The sequence below is a fragment of the Mucor mucedo genome (genome assembly GCF_025094135.1).
Source record: "Mucor mucedo strain NRRL 3635 chromosome Unknown EV154scaffold_98, whole genome shotgun sequence".
Classification (NCBI taxonomy): domain Eukaryota; kingdom Fungi; phylum Mucoromycota; class Mucoromycetes; order Mucorales; family Mucoraceae; genus Mucor; species Mucor mucedo.
In genome coordinates this window covers 19,461-41,058 of record NW_026252382.1, presented here as the reverse complement: position 1 = coordinate 41,058, position 21,598 = coordinate 19,461, and the positions used below count along the sequence as shown (strand labels likewise).

Here is a 21,598-nt window from a genome sequence, read left to right as displayed (position 1 = left end):
AATAAAGCATCTTTTCCTGTCAATAAAGTGTTGTATTTAGTCATCTGGTATTTTTTTTTTTTTTTTTGTTTATCGTTAACTTTCCAACATGTTTGGCCGATACCGTTGTTAGACCGAATGCAAAATAATTAACCGTCCTTGTAAATTTGACTTTTTTTTTCCCGCTTATAAAGGTTAAAGCTATTAAATTCACCATTCTCACATCTCTTCTGCTGTTTCTTTCCTTTCAATCTGTCATCAGTGGTAAATGTTTTGTAAAATAGTCGAAACTACTAGTAGGTAATTAATACTTGTCATAATATTAGAGGCTGCTTTTCTTTGAGAACTTCATTCGATTTTTTACAGGCGTATAGTATATTAGAACGATGTTACCGTTTTATAGGTACAAAGTGAGATATTTCATTTAAAATTTGTTTTGTTTACCAGTAAGCTTACTATATTGTACAAGTCATAATGCGGAGAAAAGTTGCTCCATTAAAGAATTTCTGTAGCATCAATGATAGTTACACAGTAACTGAGATCTTAAAAACCCAAATTCATCGGTTGCTATTGTAAAAAATTTAAAGTTTATGATTTGCAAATAATCAATAACAACCTTATTTCCTGTCTTGCTGTACAACCAATGATTCGAATAGAACACGTTAACCTTAAGCCCCACTGCTAAACTTGCCGTTTCTTCTCCTTTTCTTTTCCTTTTCTTTTTCCTTTGTGATGTTCTTCTCTAGTTATATGGACTTATTTCAATGGAATGGTAATAATGTGTGTGACATTTATAATAATTTAAAGAGTTGTGATTTGTTGCTACTATTAATTTAAGGCAAGTATTCAAGATATTTACAGAAATGTCTTAAAATGGCTTGTATATTCATGAAGCCTGTTAATGGAATGATGATTTAATAACGATCAGCTAATGTTGGTAATAATGGATGAGCGAAGCATAGTTATTATACCTTGATCGAATCAAAGATTACAATTGGCTTACAAGTCGCTAGTTAAATAAATCGAATCTGTCCATCTCAGAACGTTCTGATTTAGCGAACGTTAAACGCTTTGTTTGTACAATAATAAATACGTATTATTTATACGCCGTAATGCGGGAGAATTAAAGTAAGATGAAGGAGGAGGAGAGGGGGGGAGACATAAACAGGTGTAAGATATGCATATAAGCACTGAAAGTCAAGTATTATATTACTGAGCAAATGTATATCATGACTCCAATAGTTTCCCGCCTATATTACGTTCGTTACGACCAACAAAAAGAATAAAAATAACTCACTTATTGCTCCTGCAACACTTTAGGGTTTTGATCAGCAAATAACACATCTCTCTTTGTTGTACAAACCAGAACTAATTTGGTTTTATGTCTTTGTCACCCTTCTCTGTTCTTTCTCTTCTTTTACTTGACTTTTTTCATTATTCTTTACGTCTCATACAATGTCAGACACTTCTGGTTAGTAAATTTTCACATTTATCAATCGGTATTTTTTTTAAGAACCAATCTAAAATGTTAAATTGTACTAGATTATAGTGCTGAACAGCTCTATGAAAGAGGAAAAGAACTCTACTGGCGCGAAGAATTCGACTTGGCCTTGGAAATTTTTATGGATGCCATTGATCAATATCATCACCCAAACTCTTATTACTATGTGGGGATTATGCACCGCAAAGGAGAAGGCACCGCGAAGAATTATGCCAAAGCTCTAAAGTATTACATAAAAGCTGTAAAAAAAGGAGTAACGGCTGCCGTAATGCCTATCGCCCACATATTTTATTCTGGCGGATTTGGCGTTCATCAAGATTACAGAAAGGCAATGAAAGTATATCTATTTGCTGATTCAATTGCGTCCGAGTTTTATGATTCTGACATATCCAAGGCACATTATTTTATTGGAACGATGCACTATAATGGATATAGTACTCGTATTGATTATAATTCGGCTCTGATGTGGTTCAAATCTAGCGCAAATAATGGACATATGAAAGCTGCTTGTGGAGTGGCTATAATTTACCTAAACGGCAATGATGTCCCACGACAACCCAAGTTAGGCTTCAAATGGCTGTTAAAAGCAGCTAAAGGAGGAATAACAGAAGCACAAGAGGCTATGGTATATTTTTATCAAATGTACAATGATCCACGCGACTATAAAAAGTTATTGTACTGGTTTAAAAAATATGCAGATGCCCCCAAAAAAAAAACTAAGTTTTATCGCAGTTTCTTTGAAATGCAATATATGGTTGGAATTATTTATAAACGCGGACTCGATGTTCCTGTTGACTTGAATTTGGCTTTGCATTGGATCAAAAAATCTGCGGCTGGTGGTTTTGAGTCGGGTAAACTAGAATTAGGTTTGATGTGTTATTTTGACGGAATATTTGGCCCGAAGCAAGAAGTAGCAGGCATGGAGTGGCTGATAGAGTTAGCAATTGAGGGGCATACGTACGCACAGACTGAGCTAGGCAATCGCCTTTGTCAAGATTCCTCAGTATTTTGTAACTATGAATTGGCGATGCACTTGTTTAAAAGAGCGGAAAAGCATAACGGTAATAGCATAGCCCAGTATGGAATAGGAAATATGTATAAACAAGGCTGGGGTGTTGTAATAGATTATGATATTGCGTTCAAATGGTTTAAAAAGGCTGCAAAACAGAAGAATTCAAAAGCACAACATGCACTGGGAAGAATGTACGCTGAAGGCAAAGGCATACTACAAAACTGGAAGAAAGCCGTATATTGGTACAAGACGTCTGTAGGAACTGATGATAATCCAGAGGCTCAGTATGATCTTTCACAATGCTATTACCAAGGTCAAGGTGTTCCAGAAAACACAAGTTTGGGGTTAAAATTACTTAAAAAATCGGCGGAACAAGGAAATAGCAAGGCCCAAGATAGACTTCGTAAGATGTATGACAAAGGAGAGTTTACAGAAACGAATTCGCGTGAAGAGTTGGCGTTGCTTCTAAAACCTGCTGAAAATGATGTAAACAGTGATTCTTTATACACCATTGGAAAGATGTTTCACAGTGGTTCTATTGTCAGAGAGAATTTCGTCTTAGCTTTTGAGTACTATGCGAGGTCAGCTGAAAAGGGCAACAAAGGTGCCATCGAAGGATTGAAACAATTGCAACTAGATGAAAGTATAGCTTCTGTAAACAAGGGTCCAGACGACATAGATTTTATATTATCATCTTTAAAAATTATTTCCAATCAAAATACTGCTGCACAGAGAAAAATTGATAAAGCCATATTCTTCCGTGTGGAAAACACCCGTAGCGCTATTCTGCTCGAAACTGAAGAGAGTCCCAAGTTTTTCCATGTAGAAAATACGAAAACTACCGTGATCAATAACAAGGACGAAGGAACCCACTTTTTTCATGTGAAAAATGCCAAACCTGCCATCGCTAAAACCAGATCAAGAGCTTCCCTGTTCTCCCGTATCACTAAAGTTAGATAATAAAAGCCAATATTAGTCATAGCTCAACAGATAAAAAATAAGGGGGGGGGGGGTTGAATTAATAAATATTTATAAAGCTGACAGTTTGATTTTTTTTCAAAAATGCAGCAGCATATACATTAGTTGTACCTTCTAAGTGTTAGTGTGACTTATATTAAATCTCAATGGAAAGATAGTTATAAGCTTGGCGCGCTTTCCGAAAGGTAGATGACGAGCAACAAAGTATTCTTACTATTTTTTGTAAGTAATGCTTCGATCCGCTGATCATTGGTAATCGTTGGCTTTCTCCTATTGCTTTGTTGGTATATCTCAAACCGTTTCAAAATCGTTCCGGGTGCAGCGAATCATAGGAACCGGCAACTTTCCATTCGTGCACTTCTGGTTTTACGCCTTGCTACTATAATTGTTTTTTTTCTCGTTTCTAAAACATGTTGAGCTTCTTTAGTAAACTGAATTTATTGGGACGAGACGGTTCAGAGTCGTCTGACATCGTACTTAAAATACGCAAAGGAGTTTATTCGTTAGTGCTGTTAATAAGCCAAGTATTTTATATCTTTACGGTAATATATTTATGAAGCCTGGTAATTGGATGATAATTTTATAACAATCAGCAGATGCTGGTAAAGGGGGATCAGTGAAGTATAAATCGTATACCTTGACCAAATTAGAGTTTAAAATAGGCTGAGTAATTGTTAGTTCAATAAATAGTATTTGAGAACATGATCATCGTAAATAATGGGCGTTAAATGCAAAATAAAAATGCTGATTATTTACGCCGTAATGCGGGATGATCAACGTATGATGAGAACGAGTGTGTGTGTGTGGGGGGGGGGGGAGAAGTGAGAATGGGAGAGATGGGATGTGTGTAAAGAACACGGAATCAAACATTGCTTTAATCAAACAAATGATTGAGTAAGCATCCCAATAAATCTTCACTCATGTTACATGTTGCGACGAACAGAAAGTGATGTTAAATGATTCTTTTATTGGTGTTCTAATAATTTTAAGTTTTTTTGTCTACAAGCAAGAACCCTCCCGCTGATGTACAGACGCCAATTTGATGAGCTTTATAAGCTTTGCCTTTTCTCTCCCTCTCTTTTTTTTTTCTCATCTTTTACTTAACTCTTGTCTTCATTTTTTAAATCTCATATCATGAATGGAAAAGGTGCTCAAAAACAAGAAGACTTTGACCACAGATACGCTTTGAATGCCGCTAGAGAAGGAAACTTAGATGCGCAGTTGTTCTTGGGCTCTTTTTATCAAAAGTATGGTACTCACCGCGATTTTCAAAAGTCCTTATATTGGCTTAAACAAGCTGCCGTTGTCGACAACAGAGACAGTAATGAAGTTCTTAAGTGTTATAAAGCACACTATTTGATCGGACTTGTTTATAAACGTGGACTTGGTGTTCCTGTCGATCCTGAGTTGGCTTTGCGTTGGTTTGAAAGTTCTTCAAATGGTAATTATGGAATAGGTAGACTGGAAAAAGGTCTGATGATCTACTTCAGCGGAACATTTGGCCTAAAGCAAGAAAAGGAGGGTCTAAGATGGCTGCGAAAGTTAGCAAACAAGGGTAGTGCGTATGCACAGGCTGAACTTGGTGTTCGTCTTTGTCATGATGGCTCAAAATTTCAAGACTATGAACAGGCAATGACATGGCTCCAAAAAGCGGTAGATTATAACGGTAATACCATTGCTCAATGGGGAATTGGAAACATTTATAAAAATGGCTGGGGTGTTGAAATCAATTATGCTGCTGCTATCGAATGGTACAAGAAGGCTGCAGATTGTGATGAGTCAAGAGCAGAGCATGCGTTGGGAAAAATGTACGCTGAAGGCAAAGGCGTAACACAAGACTGGGAAAAAGCCGTATTCTGGTACAAAAAGGCTGTTGAAAATGATGGTTATCTGGAGGCTCAGTATGATCTTTTACAATGCTACTACAGAGGTCAAGGTGTTCGAAAAAACACACGTTTGGGTTTGGAGTTAATTACACTTTTGGCGGAGCAAGGAAATGGCGATGCTATTGAAGAATTGAAACGATTGAAACCAAACGGAAATATCGGTCAAACAGATTCTATGTTATCTTCTTTAAAAATTAGCAACCAAGATGATGATGCCAAATTAACCCATGTAGAAGACCATAGTAATGACACTATGTCCGAAACTGAAGAAGAAGAAGAGCCCAAGTTTTTCAACGTAGATAACACACAATCCAAGTTTTTCCATGTAGAAAATACACCAAACAAGTTTTTCCATGTAGAAAATACGTCGTCGTACTAGTTCCATGTGGAAAATTCCAATACTACCACCGTCAAAACCGGAGCAAGAGATAGTTTTAATTAAAAAGCCTGAAATATAACCATTTATCACCCATAGATCAACGGTCAGAAGGGGTTTTTAAATAATTAATTAAAGTTAGGTTTTAAGATGATTTTATTGATTTTAACATAAAGCAGCATGTACGTTAGTTGTATCATATTTGAATTTTTTTTTAAAAACAAGGCAGCTGAAGTTAGTGTATAAATAATATTAAGTCACTATGAAAAGATAGTTACACTATTGATGTTCTTTCCAAAATGTGGGATGACGACCAACATGACAACGTTATTGTTTCAAGTATACAATACCTAATTTTACTGGTCTTTGGTAAGCATTGATTTTATTCTATTGCTTTGACGAGATACCTTAACCACATCAAAGATGACAATTGACCTATCAGTCGCTAGTTAAATAGCGTATCTGTGGACTTACGCACGTTGATTTGGTGGGCGTTGAATGCTTTGTTTATACAAATGAATACTCAATATTTGTACGCCGTGATGCGGGAGAATTAAAGTATGATGGCGGGGGGGGGGGAGAGAGGTGTAAAATGTGTATATGACACTGAGAGTCAAATAATGTTTTATTGAGCAAATGAATACCATGATTACAATATTTTACTAAAATTATGTTAAGTAGTGTGACGAACAGAAAATGACGAAATATGATCCTTTTTATGGTGTTCTAACAATTTTAAGGTTTTGATCTGCAAACAAGAAACCCCTCGTTGATGTACAAGCCAATTTGATGAGCTTTTAAAGCTTTGTCCTTTCTTTTCCCTTTTCTTTTCTCTTCTTTTCCATAACTTTTGTCGTAATTTATATATATATATCACTTCATGACGAACACTTCTGGTTAGTAACTTTTTACATACATAACTCTTTTTTTTGTAAAGAATCCTTAGTTTAAATGTTGAATTTTGATAGGCTGCACTGGAAAAGATCTGTTTGTAAGAGGGATGTCTCTCTACAATAACCGCCGTTTTGGCTTGGCTCTACAGACTTTAAGAGATGCTCTTGATTGTTATGATCTTTCTACACGTGATGCTTGGAAGGCACAATACTATATTTACGTGATCCACTTGAAAGGTTATGGCACTCCTGTTGATTATAATCTAGCTGAGGACTGGCTCATGGAACATGCAAATGGAGGCAGTATATATTCACTTTTTGAAGTAGGTTCGGTTTACATGCAAAATAAACGTTGCCAACACGAAGAAGAGTCGGGCCGCGAATACGTGTTAGAATCAGCTGAAAAAGGAAACATAGACGCAGAGTTGTTTTTAGGCTCTTTTTATCAAAAATATGGTATTCACCGCGATTTAGAAAAGTCATTATATTGGCTCAAACGCGCTGCCGTTGTTGACAACAGAAAAGGTGTAGAAATTCCCCTGTGCTTTAAAGCTCACTATTTGATTGGACTTGTTTATAAGCGTGGACTGGGTGTTCCTGTCGATCTTAAGTTGGCTTTGCACTGGTTCGAAAAATCTTCAAAAGGCAATAATGGATTAGGAAGACTGGAAAAAGGCTTGATAGACTACTTCAGCGGTTCATTTGGTCCAGTTGAAGAAAAAGCGGGTATGGAGTGGCTGAAAAAACTAGCAGACAAGGGTTGTGCGTACGCACAGGCTGAGCTCGGTAAACGCTTTTGTCAAGCTTCCTCAAGCTTTTGTGACTATAAAGAAGCAATGTACTGGTTCCGAAAAGCGGTAGATAGCACCGGCAATAGCACTGCTCAACATGGAATAGGAATAATGTACAAAAGAGGCTGGGGCGTTGAAATAAATTATAACACTGCTGTATCATGGTTTAAAGAAGCTGCAGATGGGGATGATTCAAATGGACAGTTTGCTTTGGGTAAAATGTATACTGAAGGCAATGGTCTAAAAGAAAACTGGCGTAAAGGTGTATATTGGTACAAAAAGGCCATAGAAAATGATAATAATCCAGAGGCTTTGTATTTTCTTTCACAATGCTACTATAGGGGTTACATAGATGAAGGTATCCCAAAGAACACCAGATTAGGGTTGGAATTACTTACAAGTTCGGCTGAGCAAGGATTTGGAAGGGCTCAAAAAAGATTTCGTTTGCTATATGGAAAAAGAAAGTTGACAAGGACGAATTCCAGTGGAGCGTTGGCGTTGTTTAAAAATTCTATTATTATAAATGATGCAAGTAGTGTTTCTTTATACAACATTGGAAAGATGTTTTTTAGTGGTTCTGGGGTTCAAAAGAATTTTGGGTTGGCTATCGAATACTATACCAAGTCAGCTAAAAAGGGCAACAAAGATGCCATCAGAGAATTGAAACAACTACAACTAATTGAAGATAGCAAGAAACTAATGGCTTCTGTAAACGAGGATCCCGATGATACGGATTCCATATTATCATCTTTAAAAATCACTTCCAATCATGTAAAAGAAACCCGTAGCACTATTCTACTCGAAACTGACGAGAGTCCCAAGTTTTTCCATGTAGAGAATACTAGTAGAACTACCGTGATCAATAACAATGACAAATGACCTCACTTTTTTTATGTGGAAAATACCAGAGCTATCAACGTCGATTTCAATCCAAGGATTTCCAATGCATCCTCTTCCTTAGGTAGCAGATATAGTCGTTAAACAAAAGTTAAAAAAAAATAACCGTATTATCCATAGCTCAACGGTCAGAAGGGTTTTTTAAATAATTAAGACGATTTTATTAATTTTAACATGCAGCAGCATGTACGTTAGTTGTATCATATTTGAATTTTTTTTTTTTTTTTTTAAAAAAAAAAAAGGCAACTGTAGTTCGTGTATAAATAATGCGATGTCCATATGAAAAGATAGTTACACGCTTGATGTTCTTTCCAAAAGGTGGGATGACGACCAACATGACAACGTTATTGTTTCACGTAAACAATACCTAATTTTACTGGTCTTTGGTGAGCATTGATTTTATTCTATTGCTTTGACGAGATACCTTAACCACATCAAAGATTACAATTGACCTATCAGTCGCTAGTTAAATAAGGTATCTGTGGACTTACGCACGTTGATTTGGTGGGCTTTGAATGCTTTGTTTATACAAATAAATACTTAATATTTGTACGCCGTGATGCGGGAGAATTAAAGTATGTTGGGGGCACAGAGAGGTGTAAGATGTGTATATGACACTGAGAGTCAAATAATGTTTTATTGAGCAAATGAATACCATGATTACAATATTTTACTAAAATTATGTTACGTAGTGTGATGAACAGAAAATGATGAAATATGATCCTTTTTATGGTGTTCTAACAATTTTAAGGTTTTGATCTGCAAACAAAAAACCCCTCGTTGATGTACAAGCCAATTTGATGAGCTTTTTAAGATTTGTCTTTTCTTTTCCCTTCCCTTTTCTCTTCTTTTCCATAACTTTTGTCATCATTTTTATATATATATCATAACATGACGAACACTTCTGGTTAGTAACTTTTTTCATACATAACTCTGTTTTTTTTTTGTAAAAAATCTTTAGTATAAATGTTGAATTTTAATAGGCTGTACTGGAAAAGATCTGTTTGAAAGAGGGATGTCACTCTACAATAACCGCCGTTTTGGCTTGGCTCTACAGACTTTAAGAGATGCTATTGATTCTTATGATCTTCCTACAAATGAAGCTGGGAGGGCAGAATACATTATTCACGTGATCCACTTGAAAGGTTATGGCACTTCTCTTGAATATAATCAAGCTGTGGATTGGCTCATGGAACATGCAAATGAAGGCTGTATACATGCCCTTTTTGAAGTAGGTTCGGTTTACATGCAAAATAAACGTTGCCAAAACGAAGAAGAGTTGGGCCGCGAATACGTGTTAGAATCAGCTGAAAAAGGAAACATAGCTGCACAGTTGTTTTTAGGCTCCTTTTATCAAAAATATGGTATTCACCGCGATTTTGAAAAGTCATTATATTGGCTTAAACAAGCTGCCGTTGTCGACAACAGAGAAGATGGGGACAGTCCCGAGTGCTTTAAAGCACACTATTTGATTGGACTTGTTTATAAACGTGGACTTGGTGTTCCTGTCGATCTGAAGTTGGCTTTGCACTGGTTCGAGAAATCTTCAAATGGTAATTATGGATTAGGAAGACTAGAAAAAGGTTTGATACGCTATTTCAGCGGAGCATTTGGTCCAATTGAAGAAAAAGCGGGTATGGAGTGGCTGCAAAAACTAGCAAACAATGGCAGTGCTTATGCACAGGCTGAGCTCGGTAAGCGCTTTTGTAAAAAGTTCACAGGATTTTGTGACTATAAAAAGGCAATGTATTGGTTCCAAAAAGCGGTAGATAGCACCGGCAATAGCACTGCTCAATATGGAATAGGATTAATGTACAAAAAAGGCTGGGGCGTTGAAATAAATTATAATACTGCTGTATCATGGTTTAAAAAAGCGGCAGATGAGGATAATTCAAATGGACAGTTTGCGTTGGGAAGAATGTATACTCAAGGCAAAGGTCTAAAACAGGACTGGCATGAAGGCGTAAATTGTTACAAAAAGTCTGTAGAAAATGGTGATAATCCAAAGGCTCAGTATCATCTTTCACAATGCTACTACAAGGGTCGAGGTACTCTAAAAGACACCAAATTGGGGTTGGAATTACTTACAAGTTCGGTGGAGCAAGGAAATTACAAGGCCCAAAAAAGGTTTAGTTCGCTATATGATAAAGGAGGGTTCACTAGGACGAATTCCAGTAAAGCGTTGGCGTTGTTTAAAAAGTCTATTTCTAATGATGCAAGCAGTTTTTCTTTATACAACATTGGATCGATGTTTGTTAGTGGTTCTGGGGTTCCAAAGAATTTTGGGTTGGCTATCGAGTACTATACCAAATCAGCTGAAATGGGCAACAAAAATGCCATCAGAGAATCGAAACGACTACAACTGATTGAAGATAGCAAGAAACTAATGGATTCTGTAAACGAGGATCCCGATGAAACGGATCTCATATTATCATCTTTAAAAAACACTTCCAATCAAGATGATGCTACAAAGAGAAAAATTGATAAAGCCATACTCTTTCATGTGGAAGACACCCGTAGCGCTATTCTACTTAAAACTGACGAGAGCCCCAAATTTTTCCATGTATGCAATACGAGAACTACCGTGATCAATAACAATGACGAAGGACCTCACTTTTTTCATGTAGAAAATACCAGAGCTATCAACGTCGATTTCAATCCAAGGATTTCCAACGCATTCTCTTTCTATCGCAGCGGAAATTACCAAATTAAATAAAAGTTCAAAAAAATAAACGTATTATCCATAGCCTAGCGGACAGAAGGGGGCTCTTTTTTATTATAAGTAAATAATTAAAGATAATTTTGCATACAGCAGTATTTATACGTTAGTTGTGTTGAATTTGATTTTTTCTTTTAAAAAAAATAGTAACTGCAGTTCGTGCATGAATAATATCAAGTCTTAATGGAAAAATGGTTATAAGCTTGACGTTCTTCCAAAAGGTAAAAGGACGAGCATCAAAGAATTCTTACTATTTCTTGTAAGCAATGTTTGGATCCGCTGATCATTGGTAATTGTTGGCTTTCTCTTATTGCTTTGATGGTATGTCTTAAACCGTTTCGGAATAGTTGGGTGCAGCGAATCATAGGAACCGGCAACTTTCCATTCGTGCACTTCTGGTTTTACGCCTATTTGCTACTGTAATTGCTTTTTTTCTCGTTTCTAAAACATTTTGAGCTTCTTTAGTAAACCGTACTTAAAATACGCAAAGGAGTTTATTCGTTAGTGCTATTAATAAGCCAAGTATTTCATATCTTTACGGTAATATATTTATGAAGCCTGGTAATTGGATGATGGTTTTATAATGATCAACAGATGCTGGTAAAGGGGGATCAGTGAAGTATAAATTGTATACCTTGACCAAATTAGAGTTTAAAATAGGCTGAGTAATTGTTAGTTCAATAAATAGTATCTGAGAACATGATCATCGTAAATTAATGGGCGTTAAATGCAAAATAAAAATGCTGATTATTTACGCCGTGATGCGGGATGATCAACGTATGATGAGAACGAGTGTGTGTGTGTGGGGGGGGGAAGAGAGAATGGGAGAGATGGGATGTGTGTAAACAACACGGAATCAAACATTGCTTTAACCAAACAAATGATAGTAAGGATCCCAATAAATTTTCATTCATGTTACATGTTGCAACGAACAGAAAGTGACGTAAAAAGATTCTTTTATTGGTGTTCTAATAATTTTAAGTTTTTTGATCTACAAGCAAGAACCTTCCCGCTGATGTACAGACGCCAATTTGATGGGCTTTATAAGCTTTTCCTTTTCTCCCTCACTCTTTTTTTTTTCTCATCTTTTCCTTAACTATTGTCTTCAGTTTTTACATCTCATAACATGACGAGCACTTTGGGTTAGTAACTTCTTACATATATAACTCGTTTTCTATTTGTAAAAAAACCTTAGTCTAAATGTTGAATTTTAATAGAATACAATGGAAGTCATCATTATCGAAAAGGAAAACCATTCTACAAAAGTTGCAATTATGAAGAGGCTCTAAAACATTTTGAGAAAGCTATTGTTTGTAATAATCTTTCTACAGGTGATGCTACCAAGGCACGATACTGTATTCGCGTGATGCACTTGAATGGTTATGGAACTTGTGTTGGTTTTAAGGAAGCTCTGGGTTGGTTCAAGGAAAAGGCAAATAATGGCCGTCTAGATGCCCTTTATGAATTGGGTTCGCTTTACATGAAGGGAAAATGTGTTCAAAAACAAATAGAATTGGGCCACAAGTACGTGTTAAAAGCCGCTAAAGAAGGAAACATAGATGCGCAGTTGTTCTTAGGCTCTTTTTATCAAAAGTATAGTGTTCACCGCGATTTTCAAAAGTCCTTATATTGGCTTAAACAAGCTACAGTTGTCGACAACAGAGACACTGTTGAACGTATTAAATGCTATAAAGCACACTATTTGATCGGACTTGTTTATAAACGCGGACTTGGTGTTCCCGTCGATCTTAAGTTGGCTTTGAGTTATTTTGAAATTTCTTCAGATGGTGATTATGGAATAGGTACACTGGAAAAAGGTCTGATAAACTACTTCAGCGGAACATTTGGCCCAAAACAAGAAGAAGAAGGTCTAAGATGGCTGCGAAAATTAGCACGCAAGGATAGTGCGTATGCACAGGCTGAACTTGGTGTTCGTCTTTGTCAAGATGGCTCAGAATTTCAAGACTATAAACAGGCAATGATATGGCTCAAAAAAGCGGTAGCTTATAACGGTAATACCATTGCTCAATGGGGAATTGGAAACATTTATAAACATGGCTGGGGTGTTGAAATCAATTATGCTGCTGCTATCGAATGGTACAAGAAGGCTGCAGATTGTGATGAGTCAAGAGCACAGCATGCGTTGGGAAAAATGTACGCTGAAGGCAAAGGCGTAACACAAGACTGGGAAAAAGCCGTATTCTGGTACGAAAAGGCTGTAGAAAATGATAATAATCCAGAGGCTCTGTATTATCTTTCACAATGCTACTACAGGGGTTACATGGATCAAGGTATTCCAAAAGACACCTTATTAGGGTTGAAATTACTTACAAGTTCGGCGGAGCAAGGATTTGACAAGGCCCAAAAAAGGTTTCGTTTGCTATATGATAAAGGAGGGTTTACAAGGACGAATTCCAGTGAAGCGTTGGCGTTGTTTAAAAAGTCTATTTTAAATGATGCAAGTAGTGTTTCTTTATACAACATTGGAAAGATGTTTTTCAGTGGTTCTGGGGTTCAAAAGAATTTTGGGTTGGCTATCGAGTACTATACCAAGTCAGATGAATGGGGATACAAAGATGCCACCAGAGAATTGAAACGACTACAACTAATTGAAGATAGCAAGAAACTAATGGCTTCTGTAAACGAGGATCCCGATGATACGGATTCCATATTATCATCTTTAAAAATCACTTCCAATCAAGATGATGCCTCGCAGAGAAAAATTGATAAAGCCATATTCTTGCATATGGAAGACACCCGTAGCGCTAAAATACTCGAAACTGACGAGAGTCCCAAGTTTTTCCATGTAGAGAATACGAGTAGAACTACTGTGATCAATAACAATGACGAAGGACCTCACTTTTTTCATGTGGAAAATATTAGAGCTATCAACTTCGATTTCAATCCAAGGATTTCCAATGCATCCTCTTTCTTAGGTAGCAGAAATAATCGTTAAACAAAAGTTCAAAAAAATAACCGTATTATCCATAGGTCAACGGTCAGAAGGGGTTTTTAAATAAATAAAGACGATTTTATTAATTTTAACATACAGCAGCATATAGTTGTATCATATTTGAATTTTTTTTTTTCTTAAAAAAAAAAAAAAAGGCAACTGTAGTTCGTGTATAAATAATGTTATGTCCCTATGGAAAGATTGTTACACGCTTGATGTTCTTTCCGAAAGGTGGGGTGGCATGGCATCATTATTGCTTTACGTCAGCAATGCTTGATTTCACTGGTCTTTGATGATTCTATTTGATAGAATATAGGCTATTAAACCGGAATTGTTGTTGGGACATGGAGATCCTATTACCAAGCATTTTCAAGTTGTTTTTTTTCTCTTTTGGGATTCTCTGATTAATAAAAATATCCCCCATTAATAAGGATGAAATGACTCCATCATGACAAAGTAAAGGTCTTCACATTAGTAATAGAAAATAAAAAAATAAAAAGTAAAAAAGTAACTGTTCTTATAAGGAAAGATCCTTGTGGATGGTTCTAGCGTATTTTTGTAGCTCGCAAGTAGTGTAGGTCAGATCAAGAAATACAGTGTGGTTGCATTACACCCCCTAAAAAAAAAAAAAAAGCAAAATTAAGCCAATCATGGGGTCGCAGGTCACAAAAAAAAAGTGATTTATAATTTTACGAATGGATTAATAAAAATGTTTGACAAATCATTTGGTAAGCTCGGTGATTCAAAAATGATATAAAAAGGGGCAACAAAAAATTAATTTTTTTTTTCTACAATTTCAGAATTACAATCTTATATTAACACACTACAAAAAAAACAAAAATGGCTTCTCGTATCGCAAGAAAAATTACCAAGGCAGTCTTATCTCGTGAACAAATGGATGGTGATGGCGCCAGAGGTAAAATACATACATCCATTCAAAAAAAAAAAAAAAAAAAAAAAAAAAAAATGCAACATCAATACTCATAATTATCAATCAACTTAGTGTATCGTAGTATCGGTAGTCATGCTCTTCGCAACTTGGATCCTTTCCTCATGCTGGATGAATTCGATGTACGCGCACCTGGTGGATTTCCTGACCACCCTCACAGAGGATTCGAAACAGTCACTTATATGTTAGACGGTGAATTCTTGCATGAAGATTTCAAGGGACATAAAGGACGTATCGGTCCTGGTGATTTACAATGGATGTCAGCAGCTAAGGGTATTGTACATGCAGAGATCCCCGCCAACAATAGCCGTGCACATGGCCTTCAATTATGGATCAATCTTTCCAGTGCTGACAAGTTATCAGAACCCAATTATCAAGAATACCCTAAAGAACAAGTCCTTCATGTCTCTCCCGAAGAAGGTATTGATATCAAGGTGATTGCAGGTGAATCTTATGGTGTTCAAAGTCCAGTCATGACACGAACCCCTACCATGTTTATCGATGTCAAATTGAAGAAGGGTAAGACAATGGAACAGGTCATTCCCAAGAACTATGCTGGCTTTATTTATACAGTGGCTGGTACTGCATTATTTGGTGGTGATCAACACAAGTCGGAAGCGCATCATACCTTGGTCTTGAGCGAGAATGGCGGTACTTATATTCCCGTGGAGTCTACATCGGATGATTGTCACTTTGTGGTCATTGCAGGTCAACCTATCAAGGAACCCATTGTTCAACACGGTCCCTTTGTGATGAATACCCAACAAGAAATTTATCAAGCCTTTGCTGATTATCAACATGGACGTAATGGATTTGAGGGTGCACCTGAGTGGACATCCTCTATTCGTGATCGATGGTCTTCTTAAAATATTATTATTATTATTATTATTAGAACAATAAAACAATTTATTACCCATTTTTTACTATTAACTACTACTATTTGCATTATTATCAGCATTGCGCTGTCTCCAACTCTTCCATTCTCTGGAAGGAGGTAACTCACCACCACTAGCAAGAATTTCTTGTCTCTCAATCTTTCGCTTTTTACGCACTTCGAATTTTTCCTTTTTGAGCTCATCGGAATCACAACGAGGACGATCCATGACGGACTTATATTTACCCAATCTTGATTCTTTGCCACCGCCACGAGGCACAGTTGCCATCCCAGTGGGACTAATCACACCACGATCCTTTACGAAGTCCAGCACGGTCTTTGTGGTATTATCAGACATCAGTACGGGATAATCACCTACTTTACATAAAAAGTTTTGATAGGTGATAGCACGAATCATTTGTCCAGTCCAGATCTCATGTAAATGAAGGTAGGTGCGATACGAGGCGGGTAAAGGGTCATACACTACATCGTTGAAAGAATAAGTCCACACAAGACCCTTGAATTCACAATCATACAACACCAAGGGGAGATCACTAGACATGGGGAAATCCGGTTTAGACGGCACTTTTTCGATATCCAGTAAATCACGCACGGTCTCTGCTGGTTCTAACCCTTGTCCCACCAAAAACAGAACAGACATCATAAATCGTACCTGATGCCAAAGGAAGGCTGTTCCCTTTAATTGTACCTCATAGAAATCAGTTCCTTCGCCTACCGTATCCGTTGTCGTGTGTTGTACAGGTTCAATCTTCATGGAGAGAATATGTCGTTCGTAACTGAGCACGTTTTTAGCAGGATCCATCTTACAAAAGTTGCGGAAATCATGTTTGCCTTCGAAATATGAACAGGCTGCACGCATGTGATCGATATTCATTTTGCCCTTGTTGAAGAAATACTTGTAGGTACGTGCTGTACAATGAAATCGTGCACTGAAATCTTCGGGTGCTGGTGCCCACGCAAGGACTCGAATGTCGTCAGGTAACATGCGGTTCATGGTGTCAATATAAGGGAACTCCTTCTCGGCCGGTAAGAGCTCAGGGTCTGTGTCCGTTGCAAGTTTCTTGGAACGCACATTGATGCCAATGACCTGACCTAATCCACTCACTCCTTTATCTGTTCTTCCACATCGTGTGTAATCACTGGACTCAATCGACTCCACCAGACGACAACTCAATAAAGCCTTGAACAGCATATCTTCAATTGTCGGTAAACGGTCCGGCTGGTTCTGGGTGGCATAACCACAATATTCCCAGCCAATATAGGCAACACGAAGAGCAATTTTACGGGTGGTATATTTCGACATGTCAAACGGACGCTTTTTGCTTTCGATTCTCTCTTTCTTTTTACTCTGCGTGGGTTTATGCACCAATTCCTCTTCGGCCATAGGTGAGTTTACCCTTGTTTCCAACTCATCAATGCGTGCTAGTAATTGCTCACGACTAAACTCGCTGTATTTCGAGGTCATCTTTACAGAGAGAGAGAAAAAAAAAAAAAAGGGAGAGTGAGTTAAATTCAACCCGACCCCTCTTTTTGTAATATAAAAAAAGTCGATAAGCCACAAAGAAAGCCACAAAGCAAAGGCCCGTAAATTATGCATTTTTTTTTTCTTCTTCTTCTTTTCTTCATTATACAATGTCAAACTTTGAAGAACAAGGCAAGGTGTTTTGGCAATGGCTGGAGAAGAATGGAACTGACTTGAATAAGGATATTGCTATCAAGGATTATCGTTCTGAGGGAGCGGGTCGTGGTATTGTTGCTACAAAGGATATCAAGGAAGGTGAACTCTTGTTCTCTTTACCCCGTTCCATTTTGCTCTCACACTTGACAACTTCCTTAAAGGACTTGTCTTGTGCCCAAGAATTTGCTTCTTTGCCTGGCTGGAGTCCACTTATTCTTTCCATCATGTATGAAAGTCAAAAACCTGACTCTTTCTGGAAACCTTATTTCGGTATGTCTTTTTTTTTTTTATTATTTTATTATATATACAGTGTGTATGGGTGTATGTACAACTCCGCACCGAAAATATTCGACACTTTTCACAAAAATTTGAGTTCCTTTAGTCATGCATTTTTTTAAAACCAAAAACTTGTTAATAAAAGGTATCTCAAATTCTACCAAACTTGACAAAATAGCAATATATATATATATTTTGTAAAAAGAAACTTTTTTATTTACGTTAATAAGTGGTATTTGAGCCACGAGCTTTTTTTACTGCCCGGCATCTATCGGGCATACTTTCTACAAGCTTATGACACACTTCATCCCCCAACAACTTCCATTCCTGATGAAGTGCAACCTCCAATTCATTAAGATTTTGAAGCTGGGCTCTTCTTTTAGCAATCCTTTGTCCCAGGAGGCGCCAAAGGTTCTCAATCGGATTCAAATCGGGACTTTGAGCGGGCCATCGCTCAAAGCCTGCAATCCCAGCCTTCTCTTTCCACCACCTCGTATATCCTCCTGTATGGCATGGGGCACCGTCTTCTTGGAAAATAAAGTCATGACCATATTTCTCTGTCAATTGTTCAAGCCAAGGGAGAAAGTTTTGACTTAAACAATTGACATATTTTTCTTGATCGACAGACCCTTTTAGTGTCACCAAAGGGCCCAAACCGCCTGCCCAAAAACATCCCCATACCATCACTGATCCCTTACCAAATTTAAATGTTGGTAAAACAAATCTATCCATATACCTTTCACCCTTCTTTCTAATAACTCTCACACCACCGTCGTTGTGCCTGAGTGCGAATCGCGACTCATCGGACCAGATTACCTTCTTCCAGTCATCTAATGTCCAATTCATCTTGTCGTCGACCCATTCTCTTCGCGTTTTTTTATGTCTAAGACTCAAAAACGGTTTTTTGGAAGGTCTGCAAGAATAAAAACCGTTTTTGCGAAGTGCATTCCTCAATGTCGTCAGGCTGATTGGATCGGTAGCCTTCGCAAGATTTTGCATATGAACACTTAAAGGTTCAAAGGAGTCCCTTCGAACTAAAAGCGTCAGGTGATGCTCAGCTCTTGCTGTCAGCTTTGCTGGTCTTCCTGGACGAGGTTGGACAGTCGTGATCCCTTCAGTTCGATACTTTTTTATAATCGTAACAACGGTTGTTCTAGGAACGCCCAATTCTTTGCTGATTTGGGTACCTGTCCATTTGGCATGCTCTGCCAAACCGCAAATGACTCCACGATCGAAATCTGAAAGTTCCTTGCTTTTTCTAGAGACTTTGTTAGTAATGTCAGTAAGTGGCATGATAAATTGTGTAATAAAATATGAAAGAATCGTTGAACGAAGAAAGAGTAGGTTTATTTATTTTTTTGGCTCAAAACGGAAGTGTCGAATATTTTATGTGCGGAGTTGTATATGTCTGCTAATATGCAGCAGATGTTTTGCCTCGTCAATTCTCAACACCCATGTTTTGGAACGAGACGGATTTGTTAGAGTTAAAGGGCACAGATATTGTGGCCAAGATTGGTAAGGAAGATGCCGAGGCAACCTATGAGCGAGATGTGAAGCCCTTTGTCGAGGTAAAGATACCTTTTTTTTTTTTGATTTGTTCGGTGGGCATGGAAACTGACATCCACAATAGAAATATTCAGACATCTTTGACAAGGAGATTCATAATTTGGAATTGTATCATACATGTGGTTCTTTAATCATGGCCTATAGTTTCAATGATGAGCTTCAAAAGGAAGAAGAGTCTGATGATGATGAAGAGGAAGAAGAAGAGGAGGAGGAGAATGTGTTGATTTCGATGGTACCTATGGCAGACATGTTGAACCACAAGACGGGATTCAATAACGCCCGCTTATTCCATGAACCCGAGAGTTTACAGATGCGAGCCATCAAGGATATTAAAGAGGGAGAGCAAATTTATAACACTTATGGTGATTTATGTAACGCAGATTTGTTACGTAAATATGGATTTGCAGATGATCAAAACGAATTTGATATTGTGGAGATTGATGGTCCCTTGGTCGTTGAGTCTTGTTGTCCTGATGCCCCCAAAGAACTTGTTGAACAAAAGGTAAAAAAAAAAAAAAGAGAGAGAGAGAGAGAGAAGAGGATGTATTGCTAAAATAGCCTACATTTTTATTTAGATTGATTTTTTGATGGAGGAAGGCGTATTTGACGAGTAACAACTGCGCACATTAACAAAAAAAAATCATTTACACGATCGCTCATTGGTACCTTTTTATTTTATTGAATTTAAAAATAGATGTTTTGTAATTGATTCCGACCACGAAATTCCACCCGAATTGATTGTTTCAGGTAAAAAAGAAATCATGATTTGACTCACCCTAAAGAATATTAATGATTTTAATCGTATATAGTGCATGTGTTGCTATCCTCCGCCGACGAGTTTGAAACAATGGTAGAGAAACAAAAGTTACCCAAGCCAAAATTAACGGCCTCGGTCAAGAAAGTAATCGAGCACATTCTTCACAAGCGATTGGAAGAAAGATATCCCACCACGATGCAGGTAAAAAAAAAAAAAGATAGGTATTTGTTATTGATTATCTGAGACATAAAATATGTTTAGGAGGATGAGGCTGAATTGGGAGAATTAAAGGAAATGAGTAATAAGCGAAATGCGCTATTGGTTCGTGTGGGAGAGAAAAAGATTTTACAGCAAACACTAGATGCATTCAAATCTTTACCCGTGGCTCTTGATAAGAAGCGTCCTTCCTCTCAACTTGACAACAAACAACAAAAAAAGTCCAAAAAATAATTTCTCCAAATTTGTAAATTAAACTTGTGTGAATTCTAAAAAAGAAAATATAACTATATTTAGACATAAAAAAAAATGTTATTCTTTGCGTGGGTATAAAATCGTGTATGTTTTTTATCATTCTTCTTTCTCTCCCTCTTTTTTTTTTCTTTAAACTTTTTTTTTTGTATGATTGCCATCTCCTCTATTCCAATTACTGATTTCCAGCCCAAAAAGAGTGTTTCTATTGGAGTCAAAGAGAACGACGACCACTTGATTGCGTATACAGCCTACAACGTAAAGACCTTACTCGAATGCTCCAAAGAAAAGATTTACTATCAACAAAAACTATTACCTAACCTGTTTGTGTTTGTCAAGCATGTGTTTCGTCATTGTAACCTGACACCAACCATTCTTGTGATTGCCTTGATCTATCTTAAACGGCTTAAACGGGCCCTCCCCGCCCAATCCCAAGGAGGTAAAAAAAAGATTTTATCTACCTAATAAAAAAAAAAAAAAAAATGCAATGTACTAATAAAAGAAATCTCCCTCAGAATTTGATACGCCGTATAAAATGTTTATTGCTGCCGTGATTTTAGCCTCTAAATTCATAGAGGACACCAATGCAATCGCTCATTCGATCTATCGCCTTGTATCTCCGCTCTATCCTGCCAAGGAAATTAACGAAATGGAAAGAAGCTTTTTAGGGGTTGTTAAGGTAAGATTATTTTATTTTCCCCATATTACATCATTTCCCTTTTTTTTTTTTTTTCTAAAAAGTCAAATTAACTCACACACATACGTCAATCCATAGTACAACTTGTTTGTCAGTTCAGATCAGGTGCATCAGTTCGTGCAAGAACACAAGGACATACTTCAACTATCTTAAAAAACACCTTTTTCATTATTTATTTATACCCTCTCTCCCCCTTTTGTAAATAAAAAAAAACATTTCTCTTCATATTTAAAAAAAAAAAACTCTTGGCAAATGGAAATGGTATACCTTTTACCCGTTTCCATGACAACTTGCTGTAGCACGGGCCCTTGAAGAGAGCAGTCACGT

At 37.1% G+C, this 21,598-nt stretch overlaps 10 protein-coding genes across 10 annotated transcripts; 9 read left to right on the top strand and 1 right to left on the bottom strand.

The window, feature by feature from the left end:
- Positions 1-1,344: 1,344 nt before the first annotated feature.
- Positions 1,345-3,494, top strand: EV154DRAFT_605318 (uncharacterized protein). The gene is made up of 2 exons (XM_051607465.1): positions 1,345-1,450; positions 1,522-3,494. The coding sequence occupies exons 1-2, from the start codon at positions 1,435-1,437 to the stop codon at positions 3,450-3,452; spliced, it is 1,947 nt and encodes a 648-aa protein (XP_051454225.1). The 5' UTR covers positions 1,345-1,434; the 3' UTR covers positions 3,453-3,494.
- Positions 3,495-4,575: 1,081 nt separating this feature from the next.
- On the top strand, positions 4,576-5,735 carry EV154DRAFT_554343 (uncharacterized protein; the record flags this gene model as incomplete). Its single annotated transcript, XM_051605183.1, has 1 exon — positions 4,576-5,735. The coding sequence occupies exon 1, from the start codon at positions 4,605-4,607 to the stop codon at positions 5,733-5,735; it is 1,131 nt and encodes a 376-aa protein (XP_051454224.1). The 5' UTR covers positions 4,576-4,604.
- An 877-nt stretch (positions 5,736-6,612) lies between these two features.
- Positions 6,613-8,450, top strand: EV154DRAFT_519775 (uncharacterized protein; the record flags this gene model as incomplete). Its single annotated transcript, XM_051602761.1, has 2 exons — positions 6,613-6,628; positions 6,701-8,450. The coding sequence occupies 2 exons, from the start codon at positions 6,613-6,615 to the stop codon at positions 8,293-8,295; spliced, it is 1,611 nt and encodes a 536-aa protein (XP_051454223.1). The 3' UTR covers positions 8,296-8,450.
- A 754-nt stretch (positions 8,451-9,204) lies between these two features.
- EV154DRAFT_484708 (uncharacterized protein) lies at positions 9,205-11,029 on the top strand (the record flags this gene model as incomplete). The annotated part of the gene is made up of 2 exons (XM_051598680.1): positions 9,205-9,220; positions 9,297-11,029. The coding sequence occupies 2 exons, from the start codon at positions 9,205-9,207 to the stop codon at positions 11,027-11,029; spliced, it is 1,749 nt and encodes a 582-aa protein (XP_051454222.1).
- A 1,088-nt stretch (positions 11,030-12,117) lies between these two features.
- Positions 12,118-14,090, top strand: EV154DRAFT_519771 (uncharacterized protein). The gene is made up of 2 exons (XM_051602760.1): positions 12,118-12,174; positions 12,250-14,090. Exons 1-2 carry the CDS (start codon positions 12,159-12,161, stop codon positions 13,986-13,988), a joined length of 1,755 nt encoding a protein of 584 aa, XP_051454221.1. The 5' UTR covers positions 12,118-12,158; the 3' UTR covers positions 13,989-14,090.
- A 700-nt stretch (positions 14,091-14,790) lies between these two features.
- Positions 14,791-15,830, top strand: EV154DRAFT_329075 (RmlC-like cupin domain-containing protein). Its single transcript, XM_051594986.1, has 2 exons — positions 14,791-14,901; positions 14,989-15,830. Exons 1-2 carry the CDS (start codon positions 14,826-14,828, stop codon positions 15,798-15,800), a joined length of 888 nt encoding a protein of 295 aa, XP_051454220.1. The 5' UTR covers positions 14,791-14,825; the 3' UTR covers positions 15,801-15,830.
- Positions 15,820-17,322, bottom strand: EV154DRAFT_519768 (pseudouridine synthase). The gene has a single exon (XM_051602759.1). The coding sequence runs from the start codon at positions 17,292-17,294 to the stop codon at positions 15,861-15,863; it is 1,434 nt and encodes a 477-aa protein (XP_051454219.1). The 5' UTR covers positions 17,295-17,322; the 3' UTR covers positions 15,820-15,860.
- Positions 17,323-17,461: 139 nt separating this feature from the next.
- Positions 17,462-17,971, top strand: EV154DRAFT_605311 (uncharacterized protein; the record flags this gene model as incomplete). Its single annotated transcript, XM_051607464.1, has 2 exons — positions 17,462-17,777; positions 17,818-17,971. 2 exons carry the CDS (start codon positions 17,462-17,464, stop codon positions 17,877-17,879), a joined length of 378 nt encoding a protein of 125 aa, XP_051454218.1. The 3' UTR covers positions 17,880-17,971.
- Positions 17,972-19,116: 1,145 nt separating this feature from the next.
- On the top strand, positions 19,117-20,563 carry EV154DRAFT_605310 (uncharacterized protein). Its single transcript, XM_051607463.1, has 6 exons — positions 19,117-19,351; positions 19,414-19,851; positions 19,925-19,959; positions 20,044-20,096; positions 20,159-20,307; positions 20,368-20,563. The coding sequence occupies exons 1-6, from the start codon at positions 19,238-19,240 to the stop codon at positions 20,554-20,556; spliced, it is 978 nt and encodes a 325-aa protein (XP_051454217.1). The 5' UTR covers positions 19,117-19,237; the 3' UTR covers positions 20,557-20,563.
- Positions 20,564-21,512, top strand: EV154DRAFT_519762 (uncharacterized protein). The gene is made up of 3 exons (XM_051602758.1): positions 20,564-21,013; positions 21,090-21,253; positions 21,350-21,512. Exons 1-3 carry the CDS (start codon positions 20,725-20,727, stop codon positions 21,422-21,424), a joined length of 528 nt encoding a protein of 175 aa, XP_051454216.1. The 5' UTR covers positions 20,564-20,724; the 3' UTR covers positions 21,425-21,512.
- Positions 21,513-21,598: the final 86 nt, after the last annotated feature.

Excerpts from the sequence above, each read along its gene's own strand:
- EV154DRAFT_519768 (XM_051602759.1), bottom strand. The coding sequence starts at position 17,294 with ATGACCTCGAAATACAGCGAGTTTAGTCGTGAGCAATTACTAGCACGC.
- EV154DRAFT_519762 (XM_051602758.1), top strand. The coding sequence starts at position 20,725 with ATGATTGCCATCTCCTCTATTCCAATTACTGATTTCCAGCCCAAAAAG. Across the intron at positions 21,014-21,089 it reads CCCCGCCCAATCCCAAGGAG|AATTTGATACGCCGTATAAA; the intron begins GTAAAAAAAAGA and ends AATCTCCCTCAG. Across the intron at positions 21,254-21,349 it reads GCTTTTTAGGGGTTGTTAAG|TACAACTTGTTTGTCAGTTC; the intron begins GTAAGATTATTT and ends GTCAATCCATAG.
- EV154DRAFT_605310 (XM_051607463.1), top strand. The coding sequence starts at position 19,238 with ATGTTTTGGAACGAGACGGATTTGTTAGAGTTAAAGGGCACAGATATT. Across the intron at positions 20,097-20,158 it reads ACCCGAATTGATTGTTTCAG|TGCATGTGTTGCTATCCTCC; the intron begins GTAAAAAAGAAA and ends AATCGTATATAG. Across the intron at positions 20,308-20,367 it reads GATATCCCACCACGATGCAG|GAGGATGAGGCTGAATTGGG; the intron begins GTAAAAAAAAAA and ends AAATATGTTTAG.
- EV154DRAFT_329075 (XM_051594986.1), top strand. The coding sequence starts at position 14,826 with ATGGCTTCTCGTATCGCAAGAAAAATTACCAAGGCAGTCTTATCTCGT. Across the intron at positions 14,902-14,988 it reads GGATGGTGATGGCGCCAGAG|TGTATCGTAGTATCGGTAGT; the intron begins GTAAAATACATA and ends CAATCAACTTAG.